The sequence below is a fragment of the Corticium candelabrum genome, chromosome 9 (assembly GCF_963422355.1).
Source record: "Corticium candelabrum chromosome 9, ooCorCand1.1, whole genome shotgun sequence".
Lineage (NCBI taxonomy): Eukaryota > Metazoa > Porifera > Homoscleromorpha > Homosclerophorida > Plakinidae > Corticium > Corticium candelabrum.
The window spans coordinates 5,363,083-5,382,481 of NC_085093.1; the positions used below are offsets into that span (position 1 = coordinate 5,363,083).

The 19,399-nt window shown below is 42.5% G+C and overlaps 1 protein-coding gene across 1 annotated transcript; it reads left to right on the top strand.

Annotated features, from left to right (window-relative positions):
* Positions 1-1,982: 1,982 nt before the first annotated feature.
* Positions 1,983-17,830, top strand: LOC134184692 (E3 ubiquitin-protein ligase rnf213-alpha-like). The gene is made up of 36 exons (XM_062652436.1): positions 1,983-2,183; positions 2,242-2,340; positions 2,397-2,513; positions 2,575-2,782; positions 2,840-3,732; positions 3,794-3,953; positions 4,023-4,243; positions 4,311-4,637; positions 4,697-11,518; positions 11,572-11,805; positions 11,858-12,039; positions 12,139-12,214; positions 12,309-12,412; positions 12,477-12,662; positions 12,723-12,983; positions 13,046-13,163; positions 13,228-13,674; positions 13,746-13,865; positions 13,932-14,039; positions 14,106-14,360; positions 14,422-14,497; positions 14,560-14,594; positions 14,652-14,734; positions 14,789-14,942; positions 15,026-15,218; positions 15,278-15,369; positions 15,434-15,491; positions 15,546-15,727; positions 15,790-15,931; positions 15,988-16,071; positions 16,129-16,312; positions 16,371-16,578; positions 16,632-16,706; positions 16,775-17,062; positions 17,265-17,440; positions 17,495-17,830. Exons 1-36 carry the CDS (start codon positions 1,983-1,985, stop codon positions 17,634-17,636), a joined length of 13,311 nt encoding a protein of 4,436 aa, XP_062508420.1. The 3' UTR covers positions 17,637-17,830.
* Positions 17,831-19,399: the final 1,569 nt, after the last annotated feature.

Here is a 19,399-nt window from a genome sequence, read left to right on the forward strand (position 1 = left end):
TCAGTTTACATTCGCTTTGGAACTCTTAGTTTGGGAAATTGGAAATGGAATTGTGTAGAAATGGAGGCTCTCGAGTTAGTGCGCTATGTTTGATACATATTTATAACATTATATGGTTTATCTGTCGAACTGTATTCTTTTAGGCATGTTGGAGAAACCAGCCACATAAGGATGAGAGGACGTTGCACTATACCAGCTGCCCACACGCTGAAACCGATCCCTTATAAGTACATCGTTGTTTCAAGGCATGAAAAGAAAAAACAGATATCGGTTAAGAGTGACTACGAATTTGTCGCATATGCGCAACACCGTGGTCACGTAAACCGGATACTTATAATTCCTGAAGCATTGAAAGGACAAACAGCAGGTTGAGTGGACTATAATAGTGTGCAACTAGTACTATGTTTGTACAAAGTGTGAATGCTAACGTCAATGGCAACTGTACGTTGGGTGATTTATATGCCTGTGGTGTGTAGGAAAGTATCGGAAGTACGACGATGTCATAAAAAAGGAGCCACGGTGGTACGGGCGTATTGACTTTAAACGCAGTAGGTTGCTAGCGCTGGAGGCTATGTTACCAAGATGGTCTGGGTTCTGTGGTCAGTCTACTGAAATGTATCAAGGTCTGACCGCTAGGGAAGCGGTAGCAGAGTTCTTTGAAGTAGTTGCGTCCATTAAGCTTGTTCCCGTATGGGAAGACACTCAACCGGTGCAGAATTGGTTCCGCTACCGTCCTCAAAACCTTACGGACCCAGTTATTGCTGAGGTTGGTGCTTTCCTTTTTGAGGCAAAATATTCAATGTGTGGGCTTGATTGCTGTAAATTATAGGTAATTAAGAAGCATATTAGTCCTCAACTGCAACTTTTTATAAAAGAGTCTTCAACTGGAATTGCGATGGCTAGTCTTACATCTGCTGTAGCAATTTCCTTCATTGTGAGCAAGTATAAGTTAATCTTGGACAGAGACGAGCATACGGCTTTGTTGAAAGCGCTTTTGGTCCATCCGGATGCAGAATCACAAAGCTGCCCTGACTACGAAGAGTTGCTGAAAGGGATGGGCGATGCAAGGTAGGTTCTTGTTTATTGTGAGATTGTGGCAGCTGTAGTAATGCTTTCATTCATTTTAATAGAGCAGCTGCGGACAGTGTGAGACATGTCATTGCAATGGCGTGTACAAGAACCGGGTCAAAGCTCGCTGAGTGGCTATACGCCCTGCCTCTTCTGCATTTTCTTAACAGTGACATTATGCCGTTTCAAATTCCTGCAGGAGCAGACGAAATGTCTTTACGATGGTGGGGCTTGGAAGAGCTCAAGAACGAAATAGACACATTTCTCAAACAAACACCGTTAAGGTTGGTGTTCATAGGTTTTATGTAATTTGTGCTTAACTTCGTAACCTTTCGCTAAATGTAAGAGCTCTGTTTAACTGACTTAGGTCACCATTGACTTTTGTAAACGATTTGAAGCCTCTCTTTGCTGCTGACAAACTAACAGGTCGTGCGTTCTTGTATTGTCTAAAGCAGGATGAATTGCCTCTTGCTATTCTGACTAATGCTGCCCATCCTTCGGTGTTTGTCAAAGCCCTGGAAAGAACGTTACAGCAACAGAGCAAAGGACGCTATTTTCTGAATAGAATGACGGTATGGTAATGAGAAAATGAACACGGCCGTGTTCTCATCCGGCTCAGTCTTTACTCGTTTGTATATATAGGCCGATGTTTTGAAAACGTTTCTTACATCTATTCTTGCCGTGGCTTCTGAAACAGAACTTCTGGAAACGTACGTAGGGCAGATAGCACGTCACACAATAATTGATATTCTCTTTGTAGAAACACAGATTTATCTTTCCGGAAGACCCAAAACAGAACAGGTGTAAGAGCTTCTGTTCACCTCATTTGTGCGATGGCAACGACATGGAGAGACATGCACCGTTTTGAACTATTGCAGCTTTGCAAAGACTTAGTGTTCTGTTTCATTCGTCAGATGACATCATATTCTGACGCTGCCAAAATTGCACCATTCGATTCCGATGAAACTAAGGGAGCTTGTGATCAAAGAAGCACAGAACATCATGATTTGTTTTCTCAGGAACAGATAAACGAAACATTCAAAGTCGTGTCTACGTGGATGAACGATCATCATGGTAACCCAAAAGATATGGATCTTCTGGGAAGCGAACTAAAGGTTGCGTAGTCAACATTATTAGACTAGTGTTCGTATCTAACTCATCTGTCGACAATAGATGTGGGATGCATTTCTTCAGTGTGATGCGCTATCTGAAGTTTTGCAGCAGACATGGTGTAGTTTGGTACTAGGGAAATTAAGTCATCGTTTTCAACAGGTTTGGTGTTTAGGCTTTGCCAAGGAATTTGATATAAGTATTTTCTCTACTTGTAGATAAACGAAGAAGTGTTAGTTGAAGCGTCTTGTCAATTTTTCGGTTCTGGATTGAATCCAGTCATTGATCGAGCTTTTCAAGAAATATCAGAAAGGACCGTAGACCGATTGTTAAAGGTGATGCTTGCTATTTTGCTAGAGTCTGAATGCATAAGGGTCAGATGTTGTTATAATATAGAGAGAAGGAAATCAAGAGAGAGCCGTCGGTAGTCTAATGTCAACGTTTATATCAAAAGCAAACCACCGCGACCATTCTACCAACATGTTGAAGTTGATTTTGATGAAAAGCTGTCCTAAATCAAATCCTTTGGTTCCAACAGGGAGGAAAGAGTGGATTCAATGTCTGCTGTCTTGGCGACTGTGGACTACGTTTTTTCGTCTAACGGGTATGTTACTCGCTGCATTTTGCTTCTAAAATGTATAACAATCTTTACACCATTTAGGCGAAAATTGCAACTCAAGAACTTTTCTGGGAGAAAGCGGTGAGCTTGTCTCAAAAGCTGAATCACTGTTGGTTGATTTAGTGACTACTTTGAAAGACGGTTTGGTAAAGGTGTGTGACCTTCTTTTTCTAAACGACCGTTCTGCTCGACTTTTCGATTTGTGCCAGTCACGGGACGCTCACCAAAACGGTCACAAGATCTTTTCTGATGCCCGAAGGTATCTGGCTGAGCGTATGAAACAACTAGATTCTTACGAGAAGGAAAAGCGTTTGCTGGAGAATTTTGTAAGCGCTTGTAGGCTCTTTACCTCTTCTGAAGACTTGAGTCAACTGGTCCATAACATTAGATCCGATGTTTCCAACATTGAAATACGTAACCTTGCACCGCAAGACACTAGTCAGTCTGTGGTTGTGTCTTGTTTTTCGGTACCTTCAAGTTACCACCAGTATGTCGAGCTTACGTGGAAAGCACGCAAAAGTTGTATTTTTAAAATGCTCTGGAATGAAATGGGAAGGCAAGTTGCTCGATCACGTAGAGACAAGCAGCCACCTCTTACTCTGGCGGAGATTGTAGGGATGATATGCAAACCGATTGCCGATCAATGGCAAAGCATTTGCGATGAAGTTGTAAATGGAACTATACCACTAGAGCGAGTGTCGATTCTGTTTGGTAGCCCAGAAACTGAAACTGTTAATCTTGAGCAAGAACTGAATTGTATGGGTGATTTCTGTCGACGACAAGAGAACGCCAAATGGAAGCAACAGCGTAGGAAGCAAATAGAACAATACAGTAAATTAGAAAATACTATTGAAGCAGGACAAACTTTGAAGAAAGTGATGGCTGCATTATATATGCCGCAAGGGTTCAAAGAGATTGATTATATTTGCACTCAGGTTAGCTGTATTGCTTGTAGTAAGCTTTTGTAGAGGCATCGGCTTGTTTGTTCATTTGCAGAACTCGCCTGAATTTCGCAAGCAGCCGATACGAATGCTGACAGATGACCTAATATCTGCCAGTCATTTTCTAGATTCTTTGGCCAGTGAGGATATCGCCTGTTTGAAATCGTTCACTGAGGCTCCAAAATTAGTTCAGTGGCTCACACGGGATATCAAGAGTAAGCGACTCGACTGTATAATGATTCGTAATAGAAGTATGCAAGCTTACTTGCTTTGTTCTGATGTAGAATGGAAAGAGCTCGAAACTTTTGTTGAACTAGCAAGCACTAAATCGGCAGAAGAAGGAGATTATGAAACTGTGAAAGTGACACATTTACATGCTGCTTGTGCTGGATTTGCTCCGTTTCTTTTTGAAGTAAAGGTTGACACTACATTTAAAGCATTTAAATTATGTTGCTCTAGAGTTCTGACGTCATTCAGTCGTGACAAGGATTTAATACAGAAATGGGTAATGTGCCAGGAGTAGCTTTGCATTACTCGCTTATTTGCATGTCTGTGTTCTTATATATGTTTAGGAATCTAGCGAGAGGTGTTTGGAAGAGTTTAAAATAACAAGAGATTCTTTGAGCTCAGTAGAAGTGTCTTCATTCTCTCAACTGGACATGATCAATTCGCGTGGTTTGTATCATGTTGGTTGTATCAACACAAAGGGCAGACAGTTTCACTCTAGTCTGACAGTAGAGGATTGCGTTAAGCTGCAGATAGTAGCGGAGGGTGTGGAGACAGCAGGCGCCGGAAAAGAGTATCGTCTTAATGATCTCTTGGATTTACAAAGCAAACTGATGCTGATATCAGGACGTAATAACAAGACACGAACTGACGATGTGGATGCATTTGTTGATGTAAGAGTGTATCTACACATTTTTTCTGCTTCTAAATACATAACTGTAGTGTTGCTTAGGTTTTAGAACATGTTATATCAATTGCCAAAATCTTTATCAAAATGCGAAAGGCTGGTCACGACCGCTACCTATCCTGGAATCGTAAATATCGTTGCAAAAAGATTTCGTCCAGCTGCGTGGACGCAGAAGGAGTGGTCAGCAAAGTACAGGAAGGTGAATTGAAGTCTTTACTTACTGATTTGGAGCATGACTTGGACAATTTATCAAAGCATCTTGCTATCTGGCAGCGTGAAGTAGAATTATTTCGCTCTCGTTATTATTGCCTCAATTATTTTACTACTCCTCAATTATTGCTTCTGCGTCAGTATTTGGGTGAGTTAAATGTTGGTTGCGATAACGACGACCGTCGTGGAGAGATGTTAGCACTTCTCGGTGCTGTCAATACGAACTGCTCCATTTATGCAGTGAAAGATGCTATAAGAGAAGCTCAGAAATTTTTTGGCGTGCTGTCTAGAGGCTTGGGTGACATTGCTAATCAATTGCTGAGTGAGTCTGACATCGAGCATATTACAGAGATGGGGTTTTCTCGTGAGTCTGCTATTGCTGCACTCAATGCAAGCAATCGAGATTTAAATAGCGCGGTCACCTATTGCGTTGATTATCTAAGCGATCACAATTCAGCTCAATTGCCAGAAAGAAATTTTGTTTTGCATTCGTATTCTTCTTTGCAACTTAGGCAAGAAGGTTCAGATGATAGAGAGCAAACGGACAAATCAGTTTACTTGTCATTAGAAATGCTTGGGAAAGTATTGGAGTATTTGGCCTCTTCTTTTCCCAATTGGCCAGAGCGATCGTTTCCTGCAGATCAATTTCGCAGTGGAGAACCTAACCTCATCATTATTCCTCAGAATGATTTGTTACCAGGGATCTTGAGCTTGTATATGCGCGACTTTCGTTTTGTTCTTCCTTCAGCTCAGGAAGTTCTTGTATGCACTCCTACCACTAGTGTAGAAGAAATTTGTTTGTTTTGGCGGAGAGCGTTGCTAGATCCCAATCATCGACGCCTTTTTTGCCTTGCAAGGGCAGATAGTCTGAACTACGAAGTCAGTAGGAAGTCTTGGGAGGAGTTCCATCGGTTGACGCAGAATTTGCACAGTAGTGTGCGGTATGTTGCCTATAAGTTTGTTGTCATTTGCTCAGCTGAAAATGAAGATAAATCGTACATGGTCGATGTTCTTGACTCTTACAGAAGAGCCAGTGTTCCTCTTCCGTCGTTAGCAGAAATTCAGTCTTATCTTAAAAACAAGTTCTGCAGAATACCTTCTAGCTGTCAAGGGTTGGGCGGACAACTCTTTCCTGCAGCGTCATTAGATCACCAAAACAGTTCTGTAAGAGTAGTAAGGTCAAGTCGAGCAGGTGATGGTAAGTCGTTCTTTATAAATCACATCGCACACAAGTTGAGCAATCTTCCTCAAAACCGCTTTGCAAGAACTGGTTTTGGTAACACGTCAAATCAGGCTCTTCATGTCGTAATTCCGTTACATGATAAGGAAGTCAACACAAACGATATATTAGAGATTTTGCTGCCGATGTCTCCTTCCTCTGAAGCACCTTTGGCGCGACTCATTCACGTCGACGTTTCTCCTTCTGTAGTCAAAGGATTGGACATTTTCCTTTTTAGCTTGCTGATACTGGGAGAAATCTCTGACTCCGAAGGGCACGTTTGGAGACGGAGTCTAGACGATTTGTATGTTGTAGAGATAACGTCGACTGTAGCAGTTTTTGAGCAAAGTCAACGTGGAGTTGCATCAGCCACTATGGCACGTCGAGTTAGAAGTTCTAAACGGCAGGCAAATGTTCGTTTTTGTGATTGGTTACCATCTGTTAGCTGCAACTCACCCCAGGAAGCAAAGTGTTATTTAGCTAGTGGAGCAACTCCAAACGTAGGTGACCCGGATATGGACGACGGAGAATTCCGAAATTCTAATGTTCAGAGAGCATTTCAATATCTGGAACGATACAATAGAAATGAAAATCTTGATCCGTTTACTTTTCGTGCTTCTAACATAGAGGGAACTCATCTAACGTGCTTGCAGACCTTGTTGTCTAATTGTGGACTCGATAATCCAACTTGGAGTCAACTTAAATACTTCATTAACTTTCTCAGCAGTCAACTGCGTGATTGCGAGAAAAACGATTTTTGCAATCCTGAGGCTTATGGCAACGATTTACCAGGTTTCAAGCAATTTGTTATCAAATTTATGATTCTTATGTCGAGAGACTTTGCAACGCAGTCCTTTGATGATCCTCCTGAATCTATTGCTAGTCAAATTGAATTGATGGTCTTACGTCGATGTTGGGAGCATTCTTCTCATCCTTACATGTTTTTCAACGAAGACAGACATTCGGTTACATTTGTAGAAGTTCAGATTACTCGAGACGGTCGACTAATGGATCCGCGAAATGGTCAAGTTTTGGACTCTATCATGTCAAGCGACCTAAGTACAGCTCTTTACACACAAGGATTTCGTCTGCAAGAGAACTACGATAATTGGTCAAAAGTTCGTAAACTGGGGGTTCTATGTGCTGTCATGGGAGTAGAAAATGTGTATGACCCGGATGAGACTTACGAACTGACAATGGATAATGTGAAGAAGATATTGGCTATACAAATGCGCTTTCGTTGTGGCATTCCCGTTATTTTAATGGGAGAGACCGGTTGTGGCAAAACAAGATTGATTCGTTACATGAGTTCTCTACAGTCTAACTTGACGGGAGCAAGAAACATGATATTAATGAAAGTTCACGGAGGTGTTACCAGAAGAGACATTATTGCGAAAGTGCATGAAGCCGAACGTGTTGCTCGTAAGAATAGAAGAGATTATCAAGGATCTAGAATTCAAACTGTGCTTTTCTTTGACGAGGCAAATACTACAGGAGCTCTGGGGCTGATTAAAGAGTTGATGTGTGATAAACGTGTGAATGGAAGGAAAGTGGAAGGACTAGGATCATCTCTTCAGGTCATCGCCGCTTGCAATCCGTACAGAAAACACACGAAAGAAATGATTGAGCGTCTAGAGTCGGCTGGTCTTGGGTACCACGTGAGTGCAGACGAAACGGAAGACAAGATTGGACACATTCCTTTGCGTCGTTTAGTATATCGTGTGCACGACTTGCCAGAAAGCATGAAAGCACTTGTATGGGATTTTGGACAACTGAATCCAGCAATAGAAACGCTCTACATCAAACAGATTGTCAGTCGTCATGTGGCCATCAGACAGTCTATTCCGAATATCCACAATTTAGTAGAAGTCGTTACTGAAGTTCTGGCAGCTGCACAAAGTTACATGAGGAAACAAGATGACGAGTGCAGTTTCGTTAGTCTTAGAGACGTAGAAAGAGCTATGATTGTGATGGTTTGGTTCTACGAATTGCATGATCAACTGGAACATCGCATGTCAGCCAAACACGACCAATATCAAGGACAATTAGCAGCAAACAGACAGCTACCACAACTTGAATATCTAACGCGTTCATTTATCTTGGCCCTAGGAGTTTGTTACCAAGCCAGACTTCGAGAACGACGACCATTCCTTGAGTATATTTCTCAACGTTTTAGAGCTCCATGCAATGTTCCTGGTGGAGCCGAGCAGATCGAGAGGGAAATCACGAACTGTCAGCAAATATTTCTCGACGAATTAGAACTTCCTCCCCAAATAGCAAAGAACCATGCTCTCAGTGAGAATGTCTTTATGATGATTGTTTGCATCGACCTTTGTATTCCATTGTTTCTTGTTGGAAAACCGGGAAGCTCAAAGTCTCTTGCCAAGGATGTTGTCAAGAATTCTATGAAAGGACAGTTGTCGAGTTCTACTCTGTTTCAAGCTCTCAAGCAATGTCATATGGTGTCTTATCAATGTAGTCCTCTCTCGACAGCAGAAGGTATAATTGGAGTGTTCCAACAATGTCAACGAGCGCAGAAAGAACGCGGCAATGATAAGTTTGTGTCGTGCGTTGTTCTGGACGAAGTTGGACTGGCAGAGGACTCACCGCGTCTTCCTCTCAAGGCGTTGCATCCACTCTTGGATGACGGTACCGCAGGTGCGGATGACATCGGAGAAGAAGCCTCTCGATCCAATCGAGTTGCTTTCGTTGGATTATCAAACTGGGCATTAGACCCGGCCAAAATGAATAGAGGTATACTTGTTAATAGAGAGGTGCCTGACGACAATGAACTGATTGTGAGTGCGCAAGGTATATGCAGCTCAGACTGTCATATACAAACTTTGTTGTCGTCCTTATTTGATGGTTTAGCTAGTGCTTATAAAGAAATTTATATAACACAAAAGCGTGAGTTCTTTGGACTTCGAGATTTCTATAGTCTCGTCAAAATGTTGTTTTCACTTTGTCGCTCGAGCAAACAGTGTCCCACCTGGAATCAACTGGAACATGCAGTGAGAAGGAATTTTGGAGGCCAAAGTGACGATGAAATAATCACCGTATTTCGTCGTTGTTGCTCAGTTGCTGAGGACGATCGAAGGTCTGAGAATGAAGAGCAATTGGATAACAGTGCCGTCGGTCTCATTCAGGCCAATCTGCAAAAACAGAGTGTGACCAGTCTTGGTGAAAGTCGGTATCTGTTACTGTTGACAAAAAATTATGCAGCTCTCAACATCATTCGTCAACGGATTTTAAACAACGATGACCCAGTTATCATTTTCGGTAGCAGTTTTCCAAAAGATCAAGAATATACGCACGTATGTCGTACGATCAATCGCGTCAAAGTATGTATGGCAACAGGTCGGATGGTCGTTCTTCTCAACTTAAACAAGTTGTATGAGAGCTTATATGATGCTTTGAATCAATATTACGTGTATCACGGTGGTCAGAGGTTTGTTGATCTTGGTCTTGGTAATCACAGAGTTAAATGTCAAGTTCACAAGGACTTCAGATTAATATTGGTAGCAGAACAGACCGATGTCTACGACAAGTTCCCTATTCCTTTGATCAACCGAATGGAGAAGCACTTCCTTGCTATGGAGTCTGTGTTGTCGCCCGAACAGCAAGTGATCGTCGATCGCGTGAATGAGTGGGCCAAGCAATTTGCGTCTGTAGATGCACAACAACACGTTTGGCGTTCCAACGACACGGGGCAAACAAAGTTTTCAGTAGCCGATGCTTTTGTTGGTTTCAACGACGATGCGGCCGCCACTGTGGTGCTACAGGCTTGTAGAAGGAAAATGATCTGCGATAGAACGAGCTTGTTTTGCAATACGAGAGTAGAAACTGACGATGTTTTTGAACTCGCCGAGAATTCTCTTCTCAATTGCGCAACTCCTGATGCTGTAGCTCGTTTGCACGTATCTCAACTTTCTGGCGAAGCGAGTCGTTTGTGGGAATTATACTTTTCTCAACAGCGCCATTCCAGTCTTCTAGATTACCTTAGAGCAAAGCTGGTGGAGAATAGTTTAGAAGAGAGTCTCTTGCTGCAAGTTACAACTCACTCTCGTCTTCTTTCAGTTGGACTGACAGAATTCCGCAAAGCTCTAGGTATTCATATTGACTCAATAGCATTACAGCAGTTTGACAACGAACAGCAATTTGTGAAAAGATTGAAAGAATTTTATAGCCACGGGTCGCCACAAGACAGAGTTCTATTGGTGCAGTGTGAAGCGGGTGATATGAACAGTGAACTGGTGGCTTGTGCTCGATACTTAGTGCAGGAAGAGCGTGAATCGTCCCTTGCACACGCACTAGAGCAATCGCCAGAACGAGAATTTACTTACTTTCGACATTTGGTTTTAGTCATTCAGTTGCCGCGAGTCACAGGAGGTTCCTTCAGGGGATTTCAGGGCGGCGTCTGGGACGAAGTTCATATTGATGAATTACGTCCAGCAAATCAAGTTCTCACGCCCTCTATTACCTCATTAGTAAACAAGAAAATAAGTTCTCTATTAGGAACCGCCTCGGAATTTCAAGCATCGAATCTTGACGTTGACTTGAGATCCGACACGTCTGAAAACTTGGGTTGCAGCGAATCGAATGAAACCTTGACTGAAGAGGCGACGCCCGTTTTGAATGCCGAGTCTGTATTGAGAGCTTGCATACACGGAGCCGTCAGTCTTTTAGACGACATGGACGAGTCTATTGACAACACTTCTAAGCGAATTCACATTCTCATGCAGTTACTGCCGGGTGACAGTCGTTTAGATGTACCAACGTGTGAGCCATTTTATAAACAGCTGAAACATCAAGTTATTAGACTTCTTCACGAACAGGAGAGTCACCAGGACTCGACTTCAGCGACTGAATGGGTGCGGAACGAAGCTCTTAGTCACAGCAGTCTCCAGAAGGGAGGAACCTTTCGACGCGCATTGTGGCTGCGCGTTGTTGATACGGTGACGCCCGTACTTTCCAAAATAATTGCTTTTGTCGATTCTAACCACAACTTGAAGTTGCTGGAAGAAGTGGCAGCGGGAAGTAGGAGTTGGTTGACGGATCTTTGGCTAGATATCTTTAACAGTTCACTGATCAGTTGCCATGACTACAAATTTTTGTCTCCGCTTCAAAAAGCAGTAAGCCAACGCGTTCGCGTGCTGTCATCGGGATTGAACGAGCATCTTTTCTCTGCTCAATTTCCCTTCTCGCACGTCATCAAGCTAGAATTAGATGGCATGATGAGAAAGGCTAAGGACATAGCAGCTGACCGAGGCGAGAAGATTGTTACAACTGTCCAGCGTCTCTTTGATAGCAGCGAACTTGGTGCAGTAGTACGGATAGTCGGTAAAGATAGTAGTAATTCTGCTGACGAGCTTGTTCGTCGATATCTGTACGACTTTATTCACATGGTTTACAACGTCTCATCAATAGAAGAAATGAAGGTGTTTGACTCCCCATCTTGTTGTAATCAAAGATAAAAAAATTTTGGTTTTAGCTTGTCGAATCAACAATTATTAGTGGATTGAATGAAATAAGGTCTAACGACCTAGGTGGTGACGAGGTAGAGAAGACAAGTACCGGTTTTAGAAATCTGACGATACCGTCGGTTCATGCTGCATTTGCACACGTCAAGACTCGACTGTCGTGCTTGAATAGTATTTTTCGTCATTGCCCGGGCTTGGCTGCTAATCTTCGTTATCAACTGGATGGAGTACCGAACACTGAAGTAGTAAGTGCTGTTGACAGGTATGGTTGGAAAGCATTTGATGTCCTTTCTCTAGCTTACAGATGTAATGGCTGCTCCTTTACTGTTGGAAGAATTGTCTCCAGCAGCGGCTCTTCAAAATACCTCACAAAGAAGTACCTGGCTAAAGAGAGTGCAATCAGTTAAACCTGTTATAGAGTCGTGGCTGGCCTTGCCGTTTACTGGTAACTTAAGAAGCGCTCTGCACGACGACGCCAAGTGAGTACATCCGTAACAATTTTGGTTTGTAATGTCGGAAAATAGATGATCGGCTGGTGTTTTTATTAGAAATACATGGGCGGTATATTCTGCTGTTAGACTCTTTCTAGAACACACCGAGTCAATAATACACAACAATTCATTTGTTGTTGCGTTACCATCCACCTTGTATCAGGTTACAGTAACTAATGTGCTGTTTAGATCATGAGTTACCTGGAGGACCTACTAAATCTATTTAACCACAACTATTTTGTCGTTTTACCGTTTAGAATTTGAAGAGCATCGAAGTTGATTTCACAAAGGCAGACACAATCCGTGTTGTTCAGAGATTTTTGAACCAATCATCTGAAGATTATGCGTTTCATCTATTTGGGTAAATGTCTTATTTATATCGTCAATTATTGTTCATATGTTAACACATATCTAATTCAACACAGACCAAACGGCGATGAATGCACAATTTGTTTTTATCAATGGGAGAGCAGAAACCCCGTCAAGTTGCCTTGCAAGCATATTTTCTGCAAAGCGTGCATTGAAGAACAACTTCAAAGAGGATTAAAGTGTCCTTTATGCAGCAAGGAAGTTCCCGGGGATTTTCAGACCGTTCCAGACAGAACTCTTGCGTGGGTTTATGTTGTGCATTTGATATATCTAGTTGTGTTCATTTATTGAATTCTCTGTAGGCGAGCTAGCGGTCATTACAAGAAGTTCAAACAGTGCAGTACCGGATTCTTTATGGAACTGGTCTCTGTGTACACATTCAGTGAAACGACAACTGATCCACCCGAACCCGAGCTTGTGCATATGCTGATGGAAATGGTCGTGCAGAAGAGGCTGGCAATGCCGGAAAACGTCACTCGTCCATTTTCGCCTTTCGATCGAGATGCAATCGATCCACGTCCAGTGGTGAGGTCTTTTATCTTGCAACTGTTACTGAAGTACAGGTAAACAGATTGCGATTATTTGCTGTTGTCTTTGTTACCATGTTCGAACATTTTTTAATTAGTTTACCATTAACTCTTGAATACGTTGAGATGGTGTTTGAAAATGCCCGTCAGTATGTAAGAGGTGATAGGATTGATGACTTGGAAGATTTGGGTGTTGTCTTTGTGCATTGTATTGAGGTAGGCAGGACCACATCTGATTAGTCACTTGTAACTTAATTAATCAGCTGTCATGTCTCTGTAGGATTCTTTGCATCATAAATTGGCTTGTTCGACGTCCGAGGATCGATGTCGAGCTGCTATGTCTGAATTGAGGTCAGCAGCAATCAAGTTGCAGTGTGAACTATCTTCGTTGAGCTACTTGCAAGGAGTCGCTAGTGCAAGGTTTGGTTTTACCGTCACCGCTAACGTTCTGGGAGATCTTTTGGACGTTGATGAGAAACGTAGATTGGGACTAATTGAAAGAAGTGTTATTTCGTCGCATTTGGTTTCACGTCAGTTTGATTTTGTGACCGTCACAGAGTTGCTCGATACTGTAAAAGCGATCTGCTGTGGTCTGCCCGAGCCGCAGCTCGCATTATATTTAGTGAAACAGTTGATGTTACTAAGAGGGCAAGATGTGCTAGGAAAGTTACGGGATATTTGCCATTTGGATTTGGTGTGGCTAACGGACCGGCTACAACAGGATTTCGTATGGCAAAATTGCAGTCTATTACTACTACCTCTGCTGTCTCGCCATTTTAAGCCTTTGTTTTGTCGTAGGACGATCCTGTTTTACTCGATTACTGTGTTGTCCTTGACGAACCTTACAAACGGTTTCGCAATGCTGTCGCGCAAACTGTAGTTTCCAAGGAAACGAAGCATATCGAGGAGGCATTGTCGGTGAGCAATCTGTATATACCTTTACGTATAACTGAAGTTATTATGCAGCAATTCGTTGTGCCACAGAAGGAAGGCGGAAGTGGTCGAAAGTCTTCTATCCCGTTGTTACTGGCAATCTACAGAGAAGTTACTTGCCGTCGAGCTTTACCAGTTGACCAACAGATTTCTTCACAAGTATAGCACACTCGCAGGCAATGTTTAGACTTTGTATGATATTTTATGGTTTTATTGATTCGGTAGACTTTGACGTTGATTGAGGATTGTTTCCAACGTATTTCGTTCCTTCCAATAAACGCACGGTCATTTGCAGCTGAACTCGTCAACAATAGTCAAGGCAGACCATTGGTACAGTTGCAAGTTTCGTCTGGGATGAGCGCGGAGAGTCGAAGTCTTGCCAGTCTTGCACTTCACGTGTATCTCACAGTACTATGTGGTGACGAATCAAAAGTTGTTCGATCTCTTCGTCTGCTGCTCAATGAACCGAACACTTTAGCGGTATGTAAACCTCGTTTTATATATACATGTATGTATTAGGTGATTTTATTATGATATTTAGAATTCGTATTTACCTGCAATGCCGGATAATTATTTTGGAGAGGCCAGGCAATTGGTACAAGGTACACTGTGGTATGGTAAGTCAGTGTATCACTCTATTGTGGAACTTGACTAGCATGCAGATTTTGGTTTCATTAAGAGTGCAAGAATGGGCATCCTTATCTTGTTGCCGATGTAGGTCAATCAATGTATTTGTTTGATTGTACGAATTGTGAATTCTCTTGTATTTAGTGTGGTCAACCTGTCGTTCTTTTGCGGTGTACTGATTGTGGGGAACCGATAGGAATGGATACCCAAGACCCAAACGCCACCGAGTAATTAGAACCAATCGCTTTTCGTTGACCACGATTGATATTCTTTGCTTTAAGTCATGCTAGAGTGCAAACAGGTCACGTTCTTGGCCCAACCAACAGGAGATCTCAAGATCCTACACCAGAACGAAGTCTGTCACCTCCAGCTTGTGCGTTGGTGCGCGTACTGTTGCACGGTGTACTGGTCTGGGCTTCTTGCAGTCAAGATCAAGTATGTAAATATGTTCTTGATAAATATATGGAAATATAAAAATAAATTCGACGAAGTAGGCTCATGAAAAAACTAATGTTTAGACTCTCCTAGTTGGGCTCAATCATGTTGTTAAAGCACCGGTCAATCAGCGCGATCTTCCTGACTTCTTTTGGTCTCATTTTGATCTCGATACTCGCCTGTTTGCTAAAGCAATTGGACGAACTGTTGAAGACGGCGTCACTGTTTGCCATAAGTTGCTTAGTCGAATTGCTGACAATCCACAAGCTGCTGATGGTAATGGGTATATGCAGTGACGGATGATGATGGACGTCTTTAATAACTTTGTGCGTTAGGTATTACTGGAGATGGTCGCTTGTTGACAGCACAGGAACGTGATTCGTGGGAAGAATGTATTAGTAGAAACTACATATTACCGACATTCCAGGCAGGCATACAATTGAAATAGCATGTCACATAGAGTAGTGATATATTGCTGCGTTCGATCAAAGGAGATGCAGAGCCGCATGATGTACTGGATCCAACAAATTATGAACGATCAGAAATACGGTAACCTAATGCCTTTACCATGACTACAGAAAAATTCTATTATTGGGTCCGCAGGGAATAGCAAGTTGCTTAGGCTTGTTTACGAGCTAGAAGATCCTGCTGGTTCAAAATCCGCTTCTCGTTTGTGGCGACACCGTGTAACAGTGAGCATCGATCATCTTTCTCACACTTTACAACAACAAACAAGCTCAATTGGAAACAGCGATTGTCAACTTTTGAAAGACTTTCTCCGACAGGTATTTAGTGTATAGTCTATTTCAATAGTCAGGACATGTTGCACATTAGTTTTTCTACGCAGGAACCAAAGTTGAGAGCGTTGCAGTATCTTCCTGATATTATCAAACTGCAGAAGATGATGCTGGACAAGTATGATAGGAAAATGTCACAGCACGAAGCACTGACTATTCGGGTTGGAAGCTTCCTTGACTCTGTTGAAGACTGTAAGTTTGTTTCTTGTTATGTCACCGTACTGTACTTATATGGACGCTGTGCACAGATGAAGAAAGACGGACATTTGAGAATCTGATAGAAAACTTCAATAAGGCGTGGCTACTTGTCAGGCAATTTGTTTTAATTCATGGTTAGTTTGGATATATACTAAGAAATTGTCGATTGCGTCACATGAGATCTTGAGCAGGCCGGCTTAGACCAAAGAAAAAGGAGTACGAGCTTGTCCACGTCGACAAACACACACCCATCGCCTTTCTCTTACCAAGAACAGTGGAAGAAGGAACGTGTGCTACGAGCTTGGTTGATTATCTTGTAAACTGCATTCACAATGAATTTGTTGCAAATTACCGTAGAATATCAAGACAGACAGGGTACCGAACTTCTTCTCATCTTTGTGCTTTATGTTTATCACCTATTTGCGAAAATTAGGGAACCTAATCGAGTGTCGACGGATGATGTGACATCAGCTCATCTCGTTGCATATGACGTCGAACGCGATCTAATGCCTCTCGTTCTTGCTCACTGCGACTATTCTCTCGCCGTTGGCCAAGGAACTGAGATTTCCTACAACCTACCCGCTCTAGAGAAGCAAATCGTTGATCGCTTTGTCGCCGGAAGGCCACACATAGATATGAAGGTTGATCTTTCGATTGATGTTTGATAACAGTATATTGTATACGCGTGCGTCAGGATTATCGTGTTGCATACCGCAAGGAAATTTTCAACACGGCACTTTTTGTGCGCTTAAATCAGAGAATTAATCAGGTCAGTAATTACGTAAGGATTTACTGTCACAGTTATCAGAAATCGTTTAGATAATAAATGTTGTTTAGGAGGAAGTTCCTGTTTCTGTCCAACGTCAGATTAGTTTGGAGCTCCATGATCTTACGGACATACACAACGTGCTGGCTGTTGTCAATATCGTTATTAATTTCTTAGTGTCGCTCTGTTGGTCACCTGAAGAACTTCTCAATACGTTTGTTCACGACACGTTAAAGATGCCAGCCGAATCAAGTCTAGTAAGCGGCAGGGCACAGCAATTCTGCCGTTTGAAGCACGTGACGTCTTTATGGCGTTTACTGACGATGGAGAAAGGGAAGCGGCTGTCTTTGGCGAGACAGGTCAGAATGCTACGAAAGTTATGCATGTGTACACACACACGCACGCACGCACGCACACACACACCCACACACGCGCGCGCGCACACACACACACACACACACTGCAAACTCTATGCTGTTCTCACCTTGTTCTTTTGCGGTTGAATTTGTTACACGTCAGTGAACTCGACGTTTACGGACGTAACGGTTGGTCTGTTTTCAGGAGCCATTTGATCACGTTTCATCGAAGTTCCGTCAGAAGATGAACGATGGGATGTGTCAGGAATTAATCAAAGCTTTAAGAAAGCTAAACATTGAGGCCTTTTTGTCAGAGCTGGTTGAGATTATAATGCTCGAGCTGCAGCAGTGGGATGAGACTCCAGCAATGGAGGAATATGAGTTAGTCACAACTGCTTTATGAGCGTTACCTTGATGTAATAAGAGGCCGTATAGGTTGTGTCTTGCAATGACGGATCTACATAGGTCCCGTCTTCAGGGATTGGATCACATCTCATCTCAAGTTCAACTTCAACACATCATACATTGCTGGAATATTACTGTCAAGCTCGAGAGGGAATTGTCAAGTACAAGATAACAGTTACTATGTCATATGCTTTGGTGACGTTACATTTGAATTGCTTGCCATTGTTCAAGACATGTTAGTCGGGAGATAATGAATTTTTGGTATTACCTTTATTAACTGTTTTAGCATTGTGTTACTGTTGCTGTTTGATTGTTCATTTCAATCAAGTTTTGTCTTGGCCAGTTTGAATTATGTCTAGAGGAGTACATTATCATGCATTGAGAAATAGTTAGCATCGCGAAGTCAATTTACTGCTTTTCGTTTTGTGTGTATGCAGTCACTGGGTCTGATGTAATCCCAGTCATTCTTAGTCATTTATGTATGTTTTCATTTAAATGGCCCAAACATAACGATAATTGGCATAATTGAATAAGATAGTAATCATGGAAGGCAATATGCATATAAGGCTACTAATAGTAGGTTGAATTGTCTCGTGTATTCGACTTACTCTGTTGATAGTCAGTTGGTTGGAAATTGATTTTATATAGATTGTGTACATCCGGTGCTTGCCAATGGTGCAAGTCACAGTGATGGCGAGTTATGGCATAATTTTCTTAGGAAAGAAATTCACACAACTGCCTTTCTCGAGTCAGCAATAAATGACTACTTGGTTATCGACTGAGGCTGCCAACGGCCCCAGACGGACCTAGTGACGGGTGCTAAGCAATACACCACAGTTGGCTTCGCAGTTAGTGCTCTTGCGAAAACTTGGCCTGGGTCCAGGAGATTGCGTAGCACAGCCCATAGCATTTGCGTAGTGCACAGCCGGGACTGATCCAGGATTTTTGCGTAGGGGGTGGCTAGCTGGAGAGAAACACTGACAATTTCGTTTTTTGGGATTTCATTCTTTCTTAACGTGAGTCGAGACTTGCAAGCGATAAAAGAGAACACGCAACTTTATGTTTTAGTGCTGAGATTATTAGTTGAAGAGCAACTCTAGAAAATTTGACATCTAAAGGCTGGTTTACAGTAACTTACGCAAGCCGAGCGTCATCAGAACGCATAACGTAAACGTAGTCAGCCGCTGAAGCTATTGATTTACAGTAACATGTCTGAGCGCAACCCAGCAACGTCTTCTCGGCTGCGAAAAGGGTGGTGTCGAAGGCCATTCCTAGCGCACGTGAAGCAAGTGCCGCTGCTCTTGCTGTATGCCTTCTTACCAAGACTTCCTGCTTTTACTTGTTGAGATTTTCGTCGTCCATGTTAGACAACTGACGTCGTGAGTGAAAGCGCGACAGCCGATTGGTAGTTTTAAACCGCATTATTTCCAGTTTACTTTGACGCTTGAATAGAGCTTGGGTCTACTCGAACGTCTTGACGCTGGTCAGAACGTAGCGCCTCGACGAAACGTGGTAACATGTTTTTCATAGTAGCACGTTGACGTTACCTTGGCGATACTCTAGCCTGACGCTCGGCTTGCTCAAGTTACTGTAAACCAGCCTTAAATGTGGACACATGATACCCACACAGGATAACTTTGAGTGTGAAGTTATCCGTTGGTAGGAGCACGGCAGTGGGAGTTGGGAGACAAAATCAGTAAGACTACTTTTGAGCGACGATGCTGATCTGTCACAAGTAACTGCGTCCCTAGCACGCGCTCAACCGGTCTTACTGTTCACTCAAGGCGATCTATTTCAAGAATGACTGGCTAGTCCCAAATGCCGGTCAATGACTGAACTAACACAATGCACTTTCCCGGATGTATATACTACATCCTTCTCCCCCCCCGACTATGTGATTGATATTAACAATTAAGAGGTATATAGTACAACACA